Source organism: Platalea leucorodia (assembly GCF_965183815.1).
Source record: "Platalea leucorodia genome assembly, chromosome: 1".
Lineage (NCBI taxonomy): Eukaryota > Metazoa > Chordata > Aves > Pelecaniformes > Threskiornithidae > Platalea > Platalea leucorodia.
In genome coordinates this window covers 117,183,420-117,204,204 of record NC_138823.1, presented here as the reverse complement: position 1 = coordinate 117,204,204, position 20,785 = coordinate 117,183,420, and the positions used below count along the sequence as shown (strand labels likewise).

At 37.7% G+C, this 20,785-nt stretch overlaps 1 protein-coding gene across 6 annotated transcripts in view; it reads left to right on the top strand.

The window, feature by feature from the left end:
* The window catches only part of ARPP21 (cAMP regulated phosphoprotein 21), a 202,723-nt gene that overhangs the window by 81,241 nt on the left and 100,697 nt on the right, over positions 1–20,785 (top strand). For 5 of the 6 annotated variants that reach the window (XM_082334125.1, XM_082334123.1, XM_082334127.1 and 2 more), the window contains 4 exons: positions 16,033–16,201; positions 17,935–18,140; positions 18,988–19,029; positions 19,904–19,993. In XM_082334125.1, the coding sequence (XP_082190251.1) occupies positions 17,973–18,140; positions 18,988–19,029; positions 19,904–19,993 (300 nt within the window). In that variant the 5' untranslated portion in view covers positions 16,033–16,201; positions 17,935–17,972. The remainder of the gene's footprint in view (positions 1–16,032; positions 16,202–17,934; positions 18,141–18,987; positions 19,030–19,903; positions 19,994–20,785) is intronic. The other variant, XM_082334126.1, reaches the window with a different exon arrangement.

The following is a 20,785-nucleotide window of genomic DNA, read 5'->3' as shown; positions in this document are numbered from 1 at the left end:
TGTGGATAAGAATTGGGAAAAGGCAGATGAAAGAAAAAAAAAAAAAAAAAAAAGAGCAGTAAAGTCCCTCTCTATTCCTCGTTCTTCAAAGACACGTCCGAAAGAAAATCTTTGAAATTTGAAAGAAAAAGCTTTGAAATTTGAAGTTCCAGAAGGCAATAGTGTGTTTGGTTATTTTTGTAGGAGAAAACAGACAAGGGAAGATTCTTCCAATGGCTAGAGTTTTCTGCTCTTTAGTAACTGCTGTATTTGTAAATGGGTGGGAAACTAGAGGTTGGAGGGGGAACTGTAAAACTTATCTATAAACGCAAAGTTCTGAGCAAGAGATGGTAGGGTTTTTGGGGGGTTTATTTGGTTTTGGGTTGGTCTCTTTTTTTTTTGAGAATCATCTCCAAAGCTAGAAATGATAATGATTGGTATTCAGAATTGTTCTAGCAGTACATAAAGGGTTGGTCAGGTCCCACTGATTTAACTATTGTGCAGTCTCACGGCCTTTGCCTATACTGAGAAGGTGAAAAGGGGATGGGAAAGTAATAAACATGTGAACTGAATAAACAACATAGAGCAGCAAATCATAGAATCATTAAGGTTGGAAAAGACCCTTGAGATCATAGAGTCCAACCGTTAACCTAATACTGCCCAGTCCACCACTAAACCATGTCCCGAAGCTCCATGTCTACCCATCTTTTAAATACCTCCAGGGATGGGGACTCAACCACTTCCCTGGGCAGCCTGTTCCAGTGCTTGACAACCCTTTTGGTGAAGAAATTCGTCCTAATATCCAGCAAATTCAGCAATGAAAAACAATTAATTTAACAACTCTGCTCTAAGGAAGCGGAACAGGATTCGGACATTTGCTGTTTGGACTGAGACGTTTACAGAGGAGATCTCCAGGTCACTGCACGTGTGATCAAGTTTCCCTAATGTGTGTCGTGAATCTATAAACTATCGCCTTTGCTGCAGCAGAGTAAGCAAATGGACTGTCCTCCTTTAGAAAAGTACAGTCAGAAAACATTCAACACCCATGAGCACGCTGTATCAGCGTCCAGCAAGGAAGTCCACACCACCTGTCTCTTACAGCCCTTTGAACCCTGTGATAAATGCAATCCCAGGCAAAGCTTTAGCGTCACTGTAATGAAAGTATCCGTTGCAATTAAAACTAGTGTTAGTAAACTTACGCTTTGCATGTCTCTCAGTTTGAATACATTGAGTCAATCCTCATTTTGTTCTTTCTTATGGATAAACTAGGTAAATCCTATTAATCTAAGAATAAAATGTATTTCTTTAGATGGATAAAATGTGAAATATTATAAAATCCTGGCAAACACTAAGATAATGTCTTTTCGTATGGCTTATGAGGCTAGGTTAGCCTGTAAACCTCACATCTCTCTCCTGGGGATAAGGAAGGAGCAATGTTCCCATTGCTTCAGTTCAGATTGAATTGGTCTATCTTCAGAACTCATTGGCACTTAGTATTATTTTTGGTATCGTATTGTTCTAGACCGAAGAATTTCCCTTCAGCCAGAGGAGATCTTACTATGACCTGTTAATGGAAAATGGAAGGTCTTTAAGTTGACTGAGAGACGTAGACCTTTGCTTGGCTGGCTGCACTGTAACTGGGAACATGATAAAGGGATCTGACTGTGTTGGTGTTAATGCACATTGGGCTTGCCGTAGCAAAGTAATATATACAAGGGATAGTGGATTTGCCTGCATGGTGTTTTAATTGTATTAGCGTAAGTACTGGTTTTCTTAATACTTTGCGCTCTCAGCTCTTTTTAAATACCAAATTCACCATGGACTTAAATAATCAGAGCACAGAGAAATGATAATATTCCTTCTCCTTTTTCTTGCCCTATTTCCCTCTATCTTTTCCTCCCTCATTTTTGAAACAAACAAGGAGATTAAGTACCAGAACTCCATTAGTACAACATTGCAGTTGTGAATGAAATTGTCAGGATGGCTGCTTATGGTTCCCACAATAATCATAACTAGGCTAAATTGCACATATGTATTAAGACATAAAACATAGAATATAGCAATACAGAATATTCCTTATAACATATTATGCATGCTGTGGGAGCCATCACTTTGAAAATCTTGACTTCTGTGTTTTTAAAACCTCTTTTGAAATGTAACATTAATGTATTTTTTCCTTTTGCATGTAAATTTTTTTTTTCTGTGCCCACTGGTGATAAAAATCAGGTCATGAATGCCATCTTGGTATCCCTGTGAACTCTGCATAGCAACCAGTCCTTCTTCATTTTATGTTTTTACAATGAAAACTGATACAAGAAGAAATAAATAACAGCATGCAGTGAAATGAAAAGTGTAAAACAGTGAGCTCCTATTACAGCCACATTACATCTCAGTAAGTTCCAAATGATCTTTGGTAAATGTTTTTAGAAAAACAGATTTAAATATTACTTTCTTGGCTTACAGACACACGTAAAGGGATACTTAAATTACATTTCTGTTCTGCTGACTGCTAAGTGTCGTACCATTTTGCAATCTAGCCGGCCTTTGGTTCTTGTACTGCTGTAGAATTAACAGTTCCTGTGCCAAGGCTATACCATATAGATGTCAGGGGGTTACTGAAACCCTGAACTGGGCAGAAGTAAACTCTCAGTGACTGCTGAAGCTACCATCACCAGGCTGCTATAGCAGTGTAGCAAGCCTTGCTCTGTTCACTAGTCCACTGGTGGGACTCCTGGGCTATTGTCATCTCCTTTTAGCCTGCTTCCAGTCTCGTCCTTACTTTATCCTGTTTGATTTGGTTCTGATGTTTGAATGTTTTAGCTGTCAGCCAAATGAAGATTTTAATGTGTAACTTACAGGGCCAGGGAGATTGACCTGAAACTGGTCATGCAAGGCTCTGATTATTTCTGCTCAGTTGAAGAAGACAGCTCCATTTTCAGTGTCCACGTTACTGTCGTGCTTCATGCTTTCTACCATCATCCTCTTCTTACGACTCCCATTGAAATCAAGAGGAGTTTGTATGGAGCAGCAGGATAGTTTGTAATCAACAGCAGGGTATTGCATTTGCAATGATTTTGTTTAATTTGCCATAATTGGAGTTGAAGTGCAGAAATCCTGTTTAGTTGTATCCTATTATGATAAGAAGCTGAAATTTTCGTAAGGGTCTGTGATATTTTGGTGTCCAACTTTCTTTGGAGGTTAATGAATGTTTTAGAGTCCTTATTGTCCTACATTTTGAGCAACTGCAGTTTAACATTGATTAACAGAATGCTGATTGGACTTTTACAGTTTTAGGAGAGACTTGGTTTTGTCCCTAAACATACATACCACATTCATGTTTCATTTTGGCTGGTGGACTTGTTTCCTGTATTATGGTAGCTCCAAGCAGCTCCTGTCAAAATGTGGAGAATGCTGGATAAACACAGATTAAAAAGTATTTCCCTCATGAAACAGGATGCAATCCATTTCATTTTGTAATTCTAGGTAAAATGATAAATTAGACTTTAAAATCATGGTGTTATCTGAAATATTTGAAAAGCAGCTATAGTTTTTCATGGTTTCACAGGTGTTATCTTTGCAGCTGCTGATAATCTTGCATTGGTGAGAGAGCAGGTCTGACAGCCACAACTTCAAGACTCCTTGCTTATAGGTCAAGATGAGGTTGACTGTTAATAAAACCAAATATTTTTATGGTCATATACTAGCAGGGAGGTATGTTTGTTTTCCATAAGTTAGCTGTCTAACTCAACAGCTCTCTTCAGGAGAACCAAGATTCAGAAGAGGGGTAGAAATAAGAGAGAAATATTACTGTTCTTTGGCGTTTTACCTATATAGTTGTTTTCTGATGCAATAACTATCCCTTAGATGTAACACTTACTGAGATCGTAGGCTTGAGATGGGTTCAGATCTCTATGCATGCAGGAGTTTCTGAGGACCAGACACAATTCTCAACTTGAAACAAACCTAGCTTTGCTGGTGGTGTTTAGTTGAACCTTTAATATATTGGACTGCATGGTGCATTTACATGAGTTGCTGGTGGGCATGTTCTTGGTCCTTCCTAAACTGGAAATTTCCTAAAGATAAGTTACTTAGATATTTAGAGGACAACCTGTACTGGGCCTACAAGTTTTCTGATTCATGACAGTTATGGACCTACTTAAAAGTAAATAACAGCACTGAACTTACTGCTAGGTACTTTATTTTTTGAGGTATGTGACCGTTTTATTAAGTTTTTTTCTGTTGCGCTTTTAGGGGAAGAAAATGAGACTTGTCAGGTTATTCTGTATATATTGTACATGCATATAAAAGCCAATGCTCATCTGTAAGAGCTGTGAAAAATCACCTGTGCAACATAGAAACCTAGGGAATAGCAAAAGGAAAAAAAAACTTCAGCCCAGTTAATCCTGTTCAGCAAAAAGAAATCCAACTGTTATTCTGGAAGTCTCAAGGAGAAGATAGAGAACATTGCTAAGAGATACAACTATTTTAATTGAAGTATTTTGGAAAATAAGTAAACTCTCTAAGGCAGCTGAAGCTAATTTCAAATATATTTTGTTATAAAATTATTTTTTCAAGTCCTGCCTTAAGTTTGTTTTAAGCTATTACCATAACTTTTATACTGTCAGGTAATTACTCATCTAGTCACAAAGAGAAATTTCTTTTGGTAAGAACAGTTTTGGTGTTTTAGACTGGGATTTTTTAAATTTCTATAATGGGGTGAAAGATTTCACTCAATCATATGGATTTGTTTGAAAGTCATGCATTATGGAAAGTCCAGTGATTCTCCAGCAGAGTTGCTAGTGTGTGATTATTTATACTTGCTCCTGCTGGTATCTGCTAAAGCTTGGAATATCTGTAAGCTTGCTTATAGTCAGCACCTATATATCCCAAGTCTCTGGGTGTTCTAACCATGTTTTGAAATGGAGCGTATTTACTAGGGACTTTGCGTAGGGTTTTTGGTGCTTTTTTGTGTTAATTAATACTTATAAACCAAATTTCATAGTTGTTTTGTGTGATGTTGAGGTATTGTAGCACTTATAATACCGTTTGTGGAATTGTTCTTTTGCTTTATTCTTCTGTATGAAACTGCGATTCTGCCCTCTTTCCCTCAGTGTTTCAAATTGTACAGTAGATACAGGTTTTTAATCAATATTCAGTCAGAAGATTTGTTTTGCTATAGAGTGTGTCATAAATTCAGTAAAACATACAGTAAGCTAGTTTTACTTCTTTTATTGTCTTTTGCAGAAAATTGTCAGGCAGATAATTTTTAATGTCAGAAGAAGAGACAAGGGCATAAATCCTTGCCATTGCACTTTGACATGTTACAATAAAACATGCAGAGGATAAGGTCTTTTTTATTAGGAAGGGTGATTTGCAAGAAGGATCACAGAACTGGAGTTACAGTGACAGGAGTGGTTATTGACTTGCCCTTTCTCGTGGTTGTGTCATGTTTCATCAGCCTTTGAAAATCTTGAAGGTATCAAAATAAATCCTGAGGCTCAAATAGCATAGCATTACATATTAAGAAGTATTTGACCAAACAGATTTTGTTTCATACAAAATGATGGTTTCAGTTCTTGCAAGGGGAAGGTCAGCCTAGGCTCAAAATATGATTAAATAGGTGAAAAATATTTAATTCACAGGTGGACTAAAATGTTTAGAGGGGGAAAAAAAAAGTCACTGGATTATGTGTTTGAATACCACTAAAATATTCATAACCAGCCAATATGAAATTTTAGTTAAAGAATTTAGGACAACTGACGTTCCAAAAGTACTCATTAAATTCTGAAATCTTAGAGGTACCTTCTTGAATTTTTATGAAAGCCTTTTGTTTTTCCAAAGACTATTAAATGAAAGTCCCATTTAACAGTCTCGTTTAAGGTCCAGGCTGGGACCCAAGCCTGGAAATACATCTTTACTTTAAATAATCTGTAGCATAGAGCTGTCTTTGATATATATCAATTTGTCATAGTCGGTTAAGTCCTACCACCTGCATTTTTCTTCTTCAAATTTCATAAAATATATTCTCCTCTACCAATTCAGTGTTGTGCTTTATAATCATATTTTTGTTTACAGTATGATACTGAGCAAAGCAATGAGAAAATGTGATGATATGGCCATTCTGCAGTGGAAATTGAATACGTTACAGACGATGGAACTTTGGTCCTGCACTTCTCTCTTGTAATTTAAATCTCAGTATTTTTAGATCATTGATGTAGTTAGTGGTTTCTAGTGCCAAGTAAGACAGATTGTTTCACAGCAGGTAAACACAATTTTGGATATTATAAAAGTTTTCTTAAAATCATATTTGAACTTGTGGAGACTTCAATCTGTATAACAAGATTTACAGTACTCAAAAAAACCCCAAACCCTCACTGTTTTTGTGATTGTTTTTTGAATGTCCTTTTTGATTAAATATACATATTTTTCTACTTTAAATTTAATAAGACGTATTCCTTGGAGACATTGGCTTGAATATTTGATTTCTGCTGTATATTCATTGCTCTCTTTTATTAGTTCATGTGTCATGAAGCTTTCTGGCTAGGCATATGTGGAGTGGCCAATTAGATTTTCTTTTTTTGTTGTTTTTTTTTTTTTTTTCTTTTTAACAAAACTGCTTAGCACGCTCTCATACATATGTCATAATTTCTTCCCTGAAAACCACAAACAGACATCGAAACACTTTCTTCTGCTTTTTCTTTTGTTCCTAATGTCACATAGAGCCTGGAATTACCCACTGGAAAAGGCAAACATAATGCAGAAACCACAGGGTTTCTGGCAAGATATTTTCAGAAGCCAAAACTGCAAATCTGTGAACTGGCACTGCCGGTTCTGTAAACCTGGGTTTCCGTCTTTTCTCTCTTGACTATTGTAACTGCTTTTGAAAAGGATTTCTTCCTCTCCCTGGCCATTAGGGTAATAGTATAAAATACCTGGTATTTTATAGTTGGATTTTTTTTTTTTTGTTTATTTCTTCAGGAATTGATTGCAATGTCTAGTACATTGTACTGGTGCTGCTCATGAGGAAATGTATATCAGTACGTATCTTAAGATGAGTTTTAACATAGAGGGGGAATCTCTAACAGTATTTTTAGAGGCGGCAAGGGAATTGACAAAATGTTGATTTCTTTGTTATTTCTACAAGTGAGCGTAAGCTGAGGATATTTGGTGCTTAATTGCTTGCAGCATTGCACAGAAATGTGTAATGGTTTCATTGGCTTTTATAACATGTATTTAATCATGAGCCATTTTAACTTCTAATTTATATTTATAGTGGGCATTTTTCTTTTTTCTTTTGAAACCATGGCAATACAGAGCATTGAATACAATCCATAGCATGCTTAAGGCTTCTTTTTGTAATGTTTGGTATTTACTACTTAACTGCATTGCCTGAGACCAGCCAAAATGGGACCAATGTATTTACATAAAATACAAATATGCATATATTAAAATGTAAAGATATATAAATTAAATACATAAAATGTACACTTTTTATATAAATATAGAGATATTTATATTGATTATATACATTTGTACTTTCTCTATCATATTAGGACAGTAAGATAACGTCTCTGCCTTAATTTTCTTTTTCTTCAGAAGGGCTTCAAACAATGAGAAAACAGGGGGATGTGGATCTAAGAAGAAGTAGTAATCATTCTCAGTAGATTCAAAGTGAAAAACAAGGGGGATCTCCAGATTTGATTGAAAATTGCCAAAACCTTGTGTATACTTCTTGCAAGACTTTAGACGGAATAGTGGTGTCTAGCAAAATAAGCTTACTTGATGAGATTTTGTCTACGTAAACAGGTCTCACTGGACATTGCTCTCCTAAGTCTATTAATATCCAAAAGAAGCCGTCAACTAAGCATTTGTATTCCGATATATTTTCTGATAAACACAACCAAGAAGAAATTTTAGGAGTGTTCCTATGTCGATAAAGATGAATTAATAAAATAATATATTAAAATCATAAAATAATCTTGTATTGGGAACTCTCAAAGGGTCCAGCCTTTGTTGCCTTTGGTAGAGGAGACTTGAGATATAACTATACAAATTGGTTGGAATATGAGGTTGGAAAACTTACTTGGCATTAAAACAAGCTTGATACCAATTGTCTTTGAATATAGAGAGTATAAATGCACAGTTTCCAAGCAGCAAAGTTAAATGGGGGGAAATATCTCATAATGGTGGGTTTGGTGGTGGTGGTGGTGGTTTTTTTTTTTTTTTTAAGCCTTATATACATTTATAGCTTGCCTTTTTTTTTTTTCTGGAAAGAATTTTTCTTTAGCTGCAGGCTAGTTTTGTTTCAGAAAACGGTATTAGGACAAGTAGGAATAGCTACTATGTTTAATTCAGTAATCAAAGAGACTTTTGGAGGGAAATAATGTATTTTTTTTCCTTTCAGTTCTTATGTGAAAGCTTTTTTGCTGTTTTGCAGTCGGTGTTTGTCTGCTAAGGCAATTCTAGTGGTTAAGCGCAGGTCTGTTTCATCAGCATAATGCTGCTTTGCTGTTAGCAATTATTTTCTTTCAGGGTTTGCCAATTAAGCTAGAGCTAGTGAAAATGCACCTAATTTGTCAAGAAATGGCAGGATGAAATAGAGAGGCCATTACATGAATTGGGAAAGAAAAAAAAACAGGGAAAGCATATGTGATACTCAGTGATACTTAGTCCTTTCCTGAGGCGTTTTTGTTCTGGTTATACCTCCATCCACTGGTGATGTTGGAAGAAGTGTAAAGCAATTGGTCATAAGTTATGGGCCATCCATGTCCTGAGTATTATGTATTTGAAGAAAAAAAAAAAATTGCTTTGGGAGAAGCTGCCTAGAAAGTTTTGTACAAAGGCTATGTTAGTAGTGTACAAAATTGTTTTCTTTGTTTTGTTTAGGGTGGTGGGGGTTTTGATTTTTTTTTTTTGTGTGTGTGTTGGTTGTTTTTTTTTTTTTGGTTTGTTGTTTTTTTTTTTCCCCTCCTTGGACTCAACTGGTTTGTGTTTGGCGCAATCGGTTATTAGTGAATGAGGCATGATGGCTTAGCTGGCCACTTGTTTTATTACCTGCAGTCTGCTTTAGACTGAATTCTTCAAAGGCATGTATGCTCAAAATGCAGACTCGTGGTGCTTGGGTCTTCTAGTAAAGTCCTTAAGCTTTAGGAGGAACTGAGTAAAGAAATAGGTTAAGTTGAGCTTATAGTTCCTGTGTGTAAAGCAAAATGGACTTAATCCGTGGTTACCTGAGAGGATAGAAATGTCAAAGAGAAGGCATCGAAGGAAGAAAGAGTAGGGATAGCTTGACTTAGAGAAACAAAAAATGTTTCAAGAACTCCTGCATTAAACTAAATATATATATAGTTCAAATTAACCTGAGTGTAAGCTACATATTATTTCAGATTTCGTTATGCATAACAGCGTGTCACGGTGTACCGCAAACAGCTTGAATTTTCTCACATAGACTGTGCTGGGTACCCGTGGTCCCACCACTTCAGTCTATGACACCTCCCAGACCCTGCTCAGATCGCCCTCAGCGCTGCTCAGACCCCTCGGTGGGGAACCCAGGCTCATTTATGCTGTAGTGTTGATCAGTGTTTCATACTGAAATGATAGTATTCCTTCTGGGATATCCTATTGATATTCACTGTCTTTAAACTGGTTTTAGTTTTGTAAAAACAGAGCTCCTGTAGTGCATTCACCACTGTGCATAAATAGGTGGAGGAGAGTCTGTCTGCACAGAGTGCAGTCCTGGTGGAAGAAGAGTGTGAGAGAGATGTAAGGAAATGTTGAAGCAAACCATCAATTGATAAAAATTAGACTAGATGTAGATAGTAATGGAAATGGTGTATACCTGTTTAACTGGCGATTAAAAGGAATTCGCTTCTTTACATCACCTCATTATTTGCTGTTAGGTTTACAAATATTTCTCACAGGAAGAGAGAACTAGCAAGAAATCAGGAAAGCTATTTAAAATAAAGAGCAACTATTGGCACAAGAAGAAAAATTACACAAAGCATTTGATGTATGTAGTGGGGTAATGGAGAAGGTATCCTGCCAAGGCAGTGAGGTTCTTGAACACCCTTACGGTAAGATTACTAGAGCATCCTCCCTAGACCCCCTCTCATCTTAAAATAAAGCTATCTGTCTCTAAAGAGGATTTCGTGATACAATTACCTTTTGATAGCTGAGAAATAGACTTGATTATCTGGGAAGATGAGTTTCAGTCCCCCTTTCCCTTTCAATTGTGTATTTGCCTATGTTGGCTATTGTTTTCATTACAGGAGTTGAGGCAGATGACTTTTGTGTGTTGCAAGGAGACTCGTGTGCATTGAAAGGATGGCTGGGAACCACTGTGTCTCTGTTTGGAGTCATGGGAGCTGTGCTGTTTTCCACCACCTAACAGTCAGACCAGTGAGTTTAATGACTTTGATTTTAGGGAAATTTGTCAGGTTTATGTCTGGGAATGAGATACAAATTGGCATGTTTGAAATGTGCAAGGCTATGTTCAAGGCTGGGCTAAAGCAAGCAACTCATTCCAAGGGTGCTGATTTGTACATCTGATTAGCTTGTTAAAAGTTTGGGTGTTACTCTGTTCCTAGTAAACTTGCGTGATTGACATTTATTAGCCAGATCACTCAAAGCCTCATATCTTTTCATGCTGATACTGGAAGACTTCAAATGGTCATCGTGACAGATAAAAGAGCATTTTTTTGAGTCTTTTCTTAAGTATTAAAACAAAACAGGCTCTCCCTATAGGCCATCTATATTTATTTTCCTGAATAAAGCTTCTAGCTTTGCAGAAATATAACAAGCTAGAGGGAACATCATCGTTATTACTTGGCTGAAAATGATGACATTGACATGAGGTCTTCTGACAGGGGATTAAAGTGGAAAATATTGGTGGCAATCTGTTAGGAACAAGAGGATCCCTTTGAAAAAAGGAATCGGGTGTAAGCCACAAAAAATTGCTTTGTTTCTGTTTGTTTGTTTTTTGGTTGGTTTTTTTTTTTTTTTTTTGGTTATTAGACTGTTCTCATCCCTGCTGTAATTTGTAAATACTGAATTTCACATGCAGGTTGGGAGGAAAACCAGTGCTATGCCAAGATAGAGGCTTCAGCTGGGATGCTGTTCCTTGTATCATCTAGTCACCTCTCTTAAAAGACAACTGATTGTTGCATAGGACCTGAAATCTGATCCAATATATTTCAATCCATCCCGTTTTCATCAAATTTGACCACCAGTGCCACTGATTGTTGTTTGCTGGCCTCCTTAAGGTGGGTCAGTGGCCTCTGCGCTATTGCCTGTACACAGATGCTCATGTTTCTACAACTCCTGGGAAAAAAAAAAAAAAATGCATCTGCTAACTGACAGTTTCTGTTAAAGTGCCAACAGTAAATGAGTCTAAATAACCTTTTAACTGCAAAGGTGTGTGGCACGTAGGAGCAGAAGATGTAGGCAATCACTGTATCTGTTTTTATAGTGATGATGCAGAGGGGACAAAGTGAAGAGAAGAGGAGGTGGGGAAATAAAATAAGGCTTCAAACATTTCCTTTAAAAATATTTTTTGCCCTTGTTTTTTAAGGTTTAGTCTTCAGTCTTTTAACAAACAGTGAACTTCTAGGATTCCACATATTTCACAGCCTTAATTTTTATTTTACTTCTAATTTTTTTTCATACTAAAGCATTTTGGTGTGAGAGCTGGCATGGGTTATTAACCTGCTATGCTAATACACAGGAGCAAACTTGTCTTCCAAGTGCATACATGTATTTGTGCATTCATGTATTTCTGTGGGAAAGGTGGGAAACCAGTGAGAAGGAGCACACAGTACTGCCTGTCTAATGATGTAGGTCCTGAAGACTAGGACTGACAGAACCGAGTAGTAGTGTGTTCAAACTAGGACTCTAGGATTTGTTTTACTTGCCTTTTTTTGGGGTTTGGTGGTGGGGTAGGTTTGAGGTTGGTTTTTTTGTTGTTGTTGTTTGGGTGTGGGGGTTTGTTTTGTTGTGTTGTGTTGTGTTGGTTTTGTGTGTTTTTTTTTTTTTTTTAATTGAACAATAGGTTTTATATCCTGAAGGTTTTCTTTGAAGCCACCACAGAGAGTTGAAGTTTTTGCTTTCAGTATGAAACCTGAGATTTTCGTAGATTTGCTTGATGGTAGGAACTGGAATTTTTAAGCAAATGTTAAATAACAGGAAGTTTATGCTTTAAGCCACACGAGTTTGGCAACATTGAGGGCTGTGTGTACTGATAATCTTGAGATAATGCCATAGTCCATTTCCAGTGGTTTCCAGGAATCTGATGAGTGAGTTAGCAATAATGAGTCAAAACTGTGGATGAGGTATAGTGGAAATCATGACTGACATCTCTGCTTCCAGCTCATGGGCTCATACCTGCGAGCTGTTCATGTGAGTGGAAGATCGCTATGGGATGAGAAAGATCCTGACATGTAGGTACTGCCAACAACAGCCAGTTTTCAGTTACAGGAGCCGTTCAGGCTCAAGTGATTTTTACCTCTATGCTTAGCAGCTTCATTTGGAGAAAAAACCCTTGGGTTTCACTCTGGCAGTGTTCAATCCTGCCTCCTGCTGCTGCCTGCTCTTGGTTAAGAGTATGCTGTTTGGCCTTAAAGCCTGCTCATCTTTTCTTCTGAGAGAGGACATGTTGATACTTACTGGGAGCACAAGGATCTCAAAACTCCTGCTTCAGTATGTGATAACTTTGAGACCATCAAAACATTTCCTCATACATAATACAGAAAGGGCTTACTCTCCTGTGGTGGGCTCTTAGGGTTTTGTCAGATGTCTCTCTTTAATTTCAGTTGATGGTCAACTGTCAGATGTTCACTGAGGAGGGCTTTCTAATGTCTTTGCTCATTTTTCTGTTCTGTGCTTTTTTGACAGCTCTTCTTCTGGGTATAGTTTTTAAACTCTTGCGTTAAATTAAGTGTATTCCTTCCCACAGGCTTTTCTTGGAATCTGCGTGGTATGTGTTGTACAAACGTATGTGACCATACGTGCTTTCTTCCATCCCTTTCTCTTTGAGCTCTGGCAGTAGGTGCTCAAGCTTCGTAGTACCCTCAGCTTCTAAAGTGAAAATCCTGTTAATAAAGAAAGCAATTTAAGAAAAAAACAGCATTTCCATCCCACAGTGTATGCTGATCAGCTGGTGCTTATAAATTCTGTACAAACATTATATTTCCATCAGAGTGGTTCTACAAATGGCTTGGTGGGGACCTGTATTTTCTGTTGTATTGTGGTGTGCGATACTCAAGTTGCTTTAAGGAGTTAGAGGCTGAAATTTTGCTGCAAGCTCCTGTAGAGTGCTTCTAAGATCCCAACACCCCTATGAAATTTTGCTCCCTTGCAAATAAAGAAGGTGGTTTTTGCCTAGCAACAAGCTTTGTGGATTCTACCTGAGGATCAAAAACACAAGTGCATTTTTTCAGCCTTTTGCGTCACTTCGGTACTGAAGGTTTTGACAGTCAAATCATCGCTGACATTTCTGTTGATGTGCAAGAAAGAGAATAATCCAGTATGTTTTTCCATAGCAGTGCTGTCGTTTATGACAATCATAAAAAGTGCATTCATCAGTGAATAATCAGATATCCTGGAAACGCACGAGAAACAGAGACGTATTTTCAATCAAAATGTCTCACTCTTAATGGCTATTTTCTGACTGGTTCCTTTTCGCTATTTATACTCCCCATGAAGTATTTTATAGAAACCTGAGTCCCTTTGAAAACCCACCCAAACAACCAGAAGTGTATTTTACGTATTGTAGTATGTAAATGATTAGTCATCACTTGTAAATTGCCTAATGGAGGAGGAGGAGGAAATTTATATTGAGGGAAGGTGAAGAGCTTGATTGTGACTGCTATATGTCTCAGTTCTTACTGCCTTTTTTTTTCCCCCAGAAGATAATTATGAAGGATTTTTTTAAAAAATCATCCTAAGAAACATTGTCATTGCAGGTTTGAAAAATGGTAGCTGCATACTGTAAGCTTATTTTCCACTTGCTTATGTTTTCTTGGGGAAATTTATGGGGGTTTTTTGTTGTTTTAATTTAAGGTTCTATGGTCTTTTCATACGTTGCCAATGAAAAATGATGTTGGCATCAGAGATTTTAAGTGTAACAATATGGGGAACTCAGTTTATGAAGAAATATGTCTTTGGTAAAGCATGATAAGATTATGTTGAGCATCTGTGGCACAAGACCAGAAATATTGTTTATTGGAGTCTTGGCAGATCTCTTCACTTGATGGATATGATACCCTTTGGTTGGCTGGTTTGTTGTCTGGTTTTTGTTTTGCTCTGTTTGTTTGTCTTATGAATAGTTAATTCACAACACATGGTAACACTGAAGGATCCTGAAAAAAAAATTTTGTGTCCTCATTTTGGTACAGATACCTATTTCTCAGTTAGTTTTGCAGGGTTTTGATGGCAGTGGTCTATACCCTGGCTGGCTATTTTCTGAGTAGAACTGTAATGCACTGTATTTCCTTGGGTTTTTTGGTTTTTGGTTGGTTTTTGTTGATTTTTTTTTTTTCTTTCTCTCTTTCGGAAGTGTGAGGGAAAGGGTTAATAGAAGATGGTTGTGAGGAGAGGTTTTTCAGTCAGTGGTTTATTCACTGTTCTCTCTGAGTATTGGCTCCATGAAATACATTTGTATGTGCTTGAGTGCTTAGGCATAATTTTCCATATTGTTCCTCCGTTCTCATCGTAATCCTATGTTTGTCAATGAGATAAAATTTCTGAAAATGTCCTGCGAGAAATACCAAAAAGCGAGTGGGAAGACTTACTTTGTATTACTCTGTACAAATTATTACTTGTACTCTGTACAAATTATTAAGTGGTTTGAGGAAAAGAAATATTTTTATGTATACAAATTTGCAGGCTGGCAGTGGTAGTTTATAGAACTGCCTGCTGGTCTCTGTGCGCCTGAGCTCCCGGAGAGAGCAGGACTTGATTTTTGTGAAAGGCTAAATTCCATTTTTGGTGCATGAAATTCAGCTCTCTTAACATGGTGAGTTCCAGTGTGCTGCCACATACTGTACAGCAGTTGCAACCATGCACAATTTTAAACGTGCCTCAGAAACGAGGAGTCTAATATTAGAGTGAGATGATTTTCAGCTCCCCCCCCCGCCCCCGAGCAGAATGATACGTTTCCTCCTATTTGCTGTTTTTGTGTATTTGCTCTAATTGCTTCAACCGTGATTCATGTGCAAGCCTTGAGAAGAGGTGCCTGTTGTACCAAGACAGTTCGGCACGCAGCCACGGCTTGTAAATCACTCCGACTTATCCCAAAATACTCCTTTACTGTCAGATCAGCTATTCAGCTGGCAAACACAGTCCTGATGAACAGCATAAATTGCATTGGTGAGGCAACTCTTTTCTTCAGGTTTATTTTCCAAACCATAACCTGGAGATCTCCTTTTTCCTCCTCACACGGTGCCTCAAAAGGAAGTTTTTCTGGTGGCCGTTGTTCGGGGAATAGGATTTCTTACTTCTCCTCCTCCCATTCTTGAACATTTCAACTTTTATTCGGCTTATTAAATGAACATCTCGATTCACTACCCTGGCAAAGGAGGTCACTTTCTAAAAGCACCCACCTAGCTTCTTTTTTCAATAGTGTTTGACTATTGAAATTTTAATTGGAGCAGAAGCTGTAGTTAAAAAGCAGGCAGGTCCTTTTTCCTCATACCCTCATTGATTTCTGTTGAAGCAAACAGATGAGCTTATATATAAATATGTATATATGCCTTTTTTTTTAATGAAAAGTGCTGGATTTCACTAAAAAAGGTTAAAATTGAGTGAGTAATCTTCAGTGCATAATGCAATTGTTAATTTTAGCTCCTTGCGTAGGAGCTGTTATGACTTGAACAGCCGGCTCTAGCCTTCATTAGAGAAGAAGCAGGCAGTTTTGAGACAGGTGGAGCTGGATCAAGCTGTGAAAGTGATTTGCTTGAAGCTGGTCATTAGTGTTAGAAATCTGGTCCTATCTATTGCATCCTTAACTTGTACCATGATCATTACCCTTGCTATTATTTACCTTTTGTCTTTTTCCAGGTTGACTATGATCCGTCAAACTCTCTGAAGGACCAGCATGGAGATTGGCACTCTGAACTGTTAATGGGGACATGGGACTCACGTTGTCATTGATCATTTGTGTGGACTTAACCAGCGAAGAGCAACAGAAGACGCTAGAAAGACAGTGGGAATTATAGCAGTTTTTCAGGTAAATGTCTTCTTCGGTGCAGCTGATTATGAGTGTAATTGGTTCTGTGAACACTGTGTAGGCATGTAGATGAGCTGTGGGGGTAATATGCCCACGAAGAACTTGTGCATGCATGTGCATTTCTTGATGTAAATCCTTAACAAATTAAGGGTTGTTTAACAGACCAGTTTCAGGTCTTGCCATTCATTGTGTTCTGAATTTTTAGCAAAGTGCTTCAAGTTTCAGTTGTAACTGCAGAATAGTCAATACCATGGGACTTCCTGGGGAGGGTGCTGGGAGGAAGAGCAACCCAAACCTTGAATTGGCTTACTATGAGCTAATTTGTGAGCTTCATATTCCAGTTGGTTCATTTATGAACTGTGTAGCTTCATTTCTTGTGAAATCCACCATCCTTCTCAAATGGGAAGATTATGTAGGAAAGGTTTTATTATTTTATTTGCTTACAGTGTCAAAACAAAAGCAAAAACTGGAAACAGTAAGTTTTTAAAACTCAGTAGGTCTTATTTTTTCACTTAAAACTTAGCTTAAAAAAATGAAGGTAAGTGATATCAGATCTGTTGAATGTTACTTACAAGCTGTAAAAAGAAACATGGCAAAGCATGGTTTTGCTTAATAGCCAGTGTTTCGTTGTTGAGAAGTGGCAAGGTACTGCAAAAGACCCTTTCTGAAGTAACTCTTCTCAACTGCAGTTGTTTTTCCTGAAGATACTTCTTAAGCCAAATGGACGGGGAAAGAAAAGTTAAATTATTCATGAGTTTCATTTGACAATTGATCAGTGGGGGAGGCTTCAAGAGGGAGCGGGGGGGGGGGGGGGAGAGAGAGAAAGAGAGAGAAAATAATAATAGGCTTTAACTTTGAAAAGCCTTTAAAGCTTCTGTACAACAACCCATTGTGAGCTGAGAGTAAATGCAGTTCAGTTAAGATATCTTCATTAGAAATAGCTGCCAAGGGCTTCCTGTAGGATTTTCATTGTGCTGGAGAGTGGCATGGGGTTTGGGAAGAGGCTTAGGATTTTAATAATGGAGCTGTCAGTTTGATGCCTGAAAACGTTGACCCTGAGAGCTTTATTGCCAAATTTAGATTTCATATTTATATTGAATTATTACCTCTTCAAAAATACTTTTTTTTTTTTTTTTTTTTAAACTGGTGGTGAGCACCATGGGCTTCTGCTATGTACAAAAACCATGGTTGAGTGCTAAAAACAGTGTTGTTTTTGGTTTTTATTTCTATTTGTTTTGTTTCTTTGGCTATTCTTTTTTTATTTAAAAAAAAAAAAGAAAAAAAAAAAGGGGGGGGGGGGAATCTAGAGGAGGGGAGCACTGAGATGCCAGGCACCTGGAAGCCTGAATGGGTTCTTCATGCCTGGCGCCGCTGAGCTCTGTAGCGGAGAGCCCCTCGCCGTTCCTGCGTGCACCTCGGCACTCCCAGGGCTGGGCTGGGAGAGGCTGGGCTGGGGAGTCGCAGCACCTCACCTTAAATCTGCTCACCACTAAGACAGTTTAGATTGGAGCTCTGCTTGTTTAACCTGATACAATTTTGCCCTTATCCAATATTGTCATTTCAATACAGCTCTTCAGCTGGGACATCCGTAGCTTTCCGCTCCTGAGCTGCATATTTTGGTTTGTTTATCAAAGGAAATGGAATTACTTGGGAATTAAAAAAAATATATATAAAAATTCACCCCCAGTGTTTTTTTGTGTGTGTGTTTGTGTTGTGATATCTTGACCTTTCAGGTCACCAAATCTTGTTATTTTAATTTCTGTCTGGAAGAATGTCTGAGCAAGGTAAATTGAACCAGGAGACAGCAGAGGAAGCTGTGAAAGAGCAGGAGACTGCCATCTCTGAAGCAAACCTGGACAACTGTATCCTTAATAAATCTGAAAGCTCAGAAGTAGAGGAGAAGGAGGAGAAGCTGAGCGATGCCAAGACAGAGCTGCAGGTAAGACAGGAACAGTGAATGGGCGTGTTAAATATCAATGTGTTACCATTGCCTTTCCATTTCTATGATCTCTTTCATTGCCTATGCTTCCCCTATTTTTTCTCTCATAATTTTGAGACTGTTTCTCTCTCTCTTTTTTTTAATTTTTTATTTTTATTTTTTTATTTTGGGTCCTTTTATCTCCCTATAAAATAAATACTGTTATTTGTTATACCTTTCAAGCTCTTTAGGCTGCTGTCCATGTTATTAATTTTTCTGACAAGTTAATTCCTAGACGTCTATGTTAAAGCTTGGTGAAATATTTGCCTGTTTTCCCTCTTTGGGGATTTAGAAAACTACCTTGATCTCATGAATTTACAGGTAATACTAATGAATAATTACTTAATGTGTGGTTTGGTTTGTAGGTGTTACTGCCAACAAAAAGTTGTTATGCAAAGCCTAAGAAGGTAATTTGATAAGAAGACTTTATCGGATGAGGGGGTTTTAATCCTTTTTGCTCAATCGAATATAAATATAAAGGGGGAGACTACAATTTAAGAGGAATTTGGAGAGGGGGAGCATTTACTTAAGTATGCCTTTTCTTACATTTTTATTATATGCAAAATTATGGAACACTGCAGTATGTGTTTTTGTTGTTTATACCTGTTCTTAAAATGAATGAAGAGAGCAGAGATGATTCTTGGTTTTTCCCAGCTTTCCACACTGGGTTTGGGGAAATTGTTTTTGCAGTGATTAGCAAGTGATTAAAATATCATTTAGGAGTGATTTAGTCTCTTTATTGGTAATGCTCTTGTCATGCACATTTTCCACTGAAGTGATAACTGCTCCTCTTTTTTGCTGTACCCAGAAACGAGGTGCAAATCAGAACCAGCAGAAAAAGAGATCCAAGGTAAGGGTCCCTCTCTGTTTGGAATTGCATGCTATGGTAGAATAAAGAATTTCTGTCAAATGTCTGTCTGCAATTGAAATGATGGCCTTTCGTCACTTGTGTCGTGGTTGGTTTTTTTTTGTTTGTGTGTTGTTTTTTTTTCTTTGGTTTGTGGTTTTGTTTTCCCCCTCCCCCCCATAATCTTGTTGCACAAAGGCAGAGGACTTCCTCTAGATAAAACGTGTCAGGCTCCCCTTTATTTATGCATCATGCTTTTATGCTGCTGGGCTTGCTGTGTGCTTGTGTTAGGCAACATGTGTGTGCCACTGGGGAAGGAAAAAGCTTGTTCCTTTAGCTTTAGTAATCAACGTTTTTGTTTGAATTTTATTTTAATGGACTAATCTTGACATAAAGAAGCAAAGACTGACTAGCTCCCTAAGGGAGCGGGGGGAAAAGGAGCTTCTCTAATTTTCTAAGTGCAGACCCGTAAAATTTGCACATCTTATTGTCAGTGTTCCTTGGATGTAATACTACTAGAAGAAGCGGGTAGGAACCAAAAACAAACCAAACCCACCAAAACCAAATGACAGAAGGAACCTTTGAGTTTATGTTAAATTATCTTCAGCATTGGGTCTGTTCTTTGCTATTACAATTTTTGGTGGAAGTGAGTGAACTGTAGCAGAAATGATTAAAAACAAACCTACCACCTCCCCTGTGTGGCAAATGGCTCATTGCTTAGAATCCTTTTCTATCTGCATTGAAGGCAGATACAGGTTTGCTGGCTGGCTGGGCAGAAGTTATTTGGGATGTTTAGGGACAGCTTGATATGTGCAGTTTATGTGACTTGGGGTCAGTAGTAGTGTTGTCTGTTTTGTTTTCTCTCTCTCTTATTCAGTCAGGAGCTAAAGGAAAACTCGTCCGGAGTCTTGCTGTGTGTGAGGAGTCATCCCCTCGCCCGGGAACAGAAAATATTCATGATAATCAGGTACACTTGCAATCATTGATGTTACCTGCATGGTTGACCTCCATGTTCAGTTGCATGATTATGTTACTTAATTGGGCATTTTACAATGTCTTTCTTGGGGGAAAAATTACATCCAACAATGAACACATATTTTATGAAGTTGTCTGGTTTAGCGTGAACTTTATTTCGAAATAATAGTTTTATGCTATATCACAGGGTGTTGTTTGCTTTTTTTTCCAGACCCCCTGAAAATTTCAGAAAATGGAAAAGAATTCAAAAGAATTCAGATTTTAAAATTAAAAAAAAATAGTAACAATCAAAAAGAATATTAATATGTTCTTTTCTCTAAGGCTATCTCTTTCCAGGCTGCACCAGATACAGTTATGAATATGCTCTGGTTTCTGGTTCCTCTGAGACTCCAGTTCATATCAGTGTCCCCTTCACATAAAATTCACAGGTCCTTTGCTCTCTAAAATACCTTGCTAGAGCCAAGGATGCCTCCTACTGAGTGGCATTCGTTTTCTAAACTCTTGGTGTAGATTCTCTGATATCAAAAAGTGTGTATTTGAGTTTATCTGTACTGGTAGTGTTGTATTCCCAGCAGCTGGTAGAGTTCTGTCCCCTGCACCCCTCACCTCGGACAGTAACACTGATGACAGTTTTGTAGACTAACTTCAAAAGATACCCCAAAAAGCAAAAGTAAAAACCTCAGATGCTCTTTGCTTGCCTGGTAAGAGCAAGGCTTAAAAAAACCCAAAACCAAAATATCACGAGCACTGCCTATAATTTATGAGGTGTTTATGTGCAAATGAG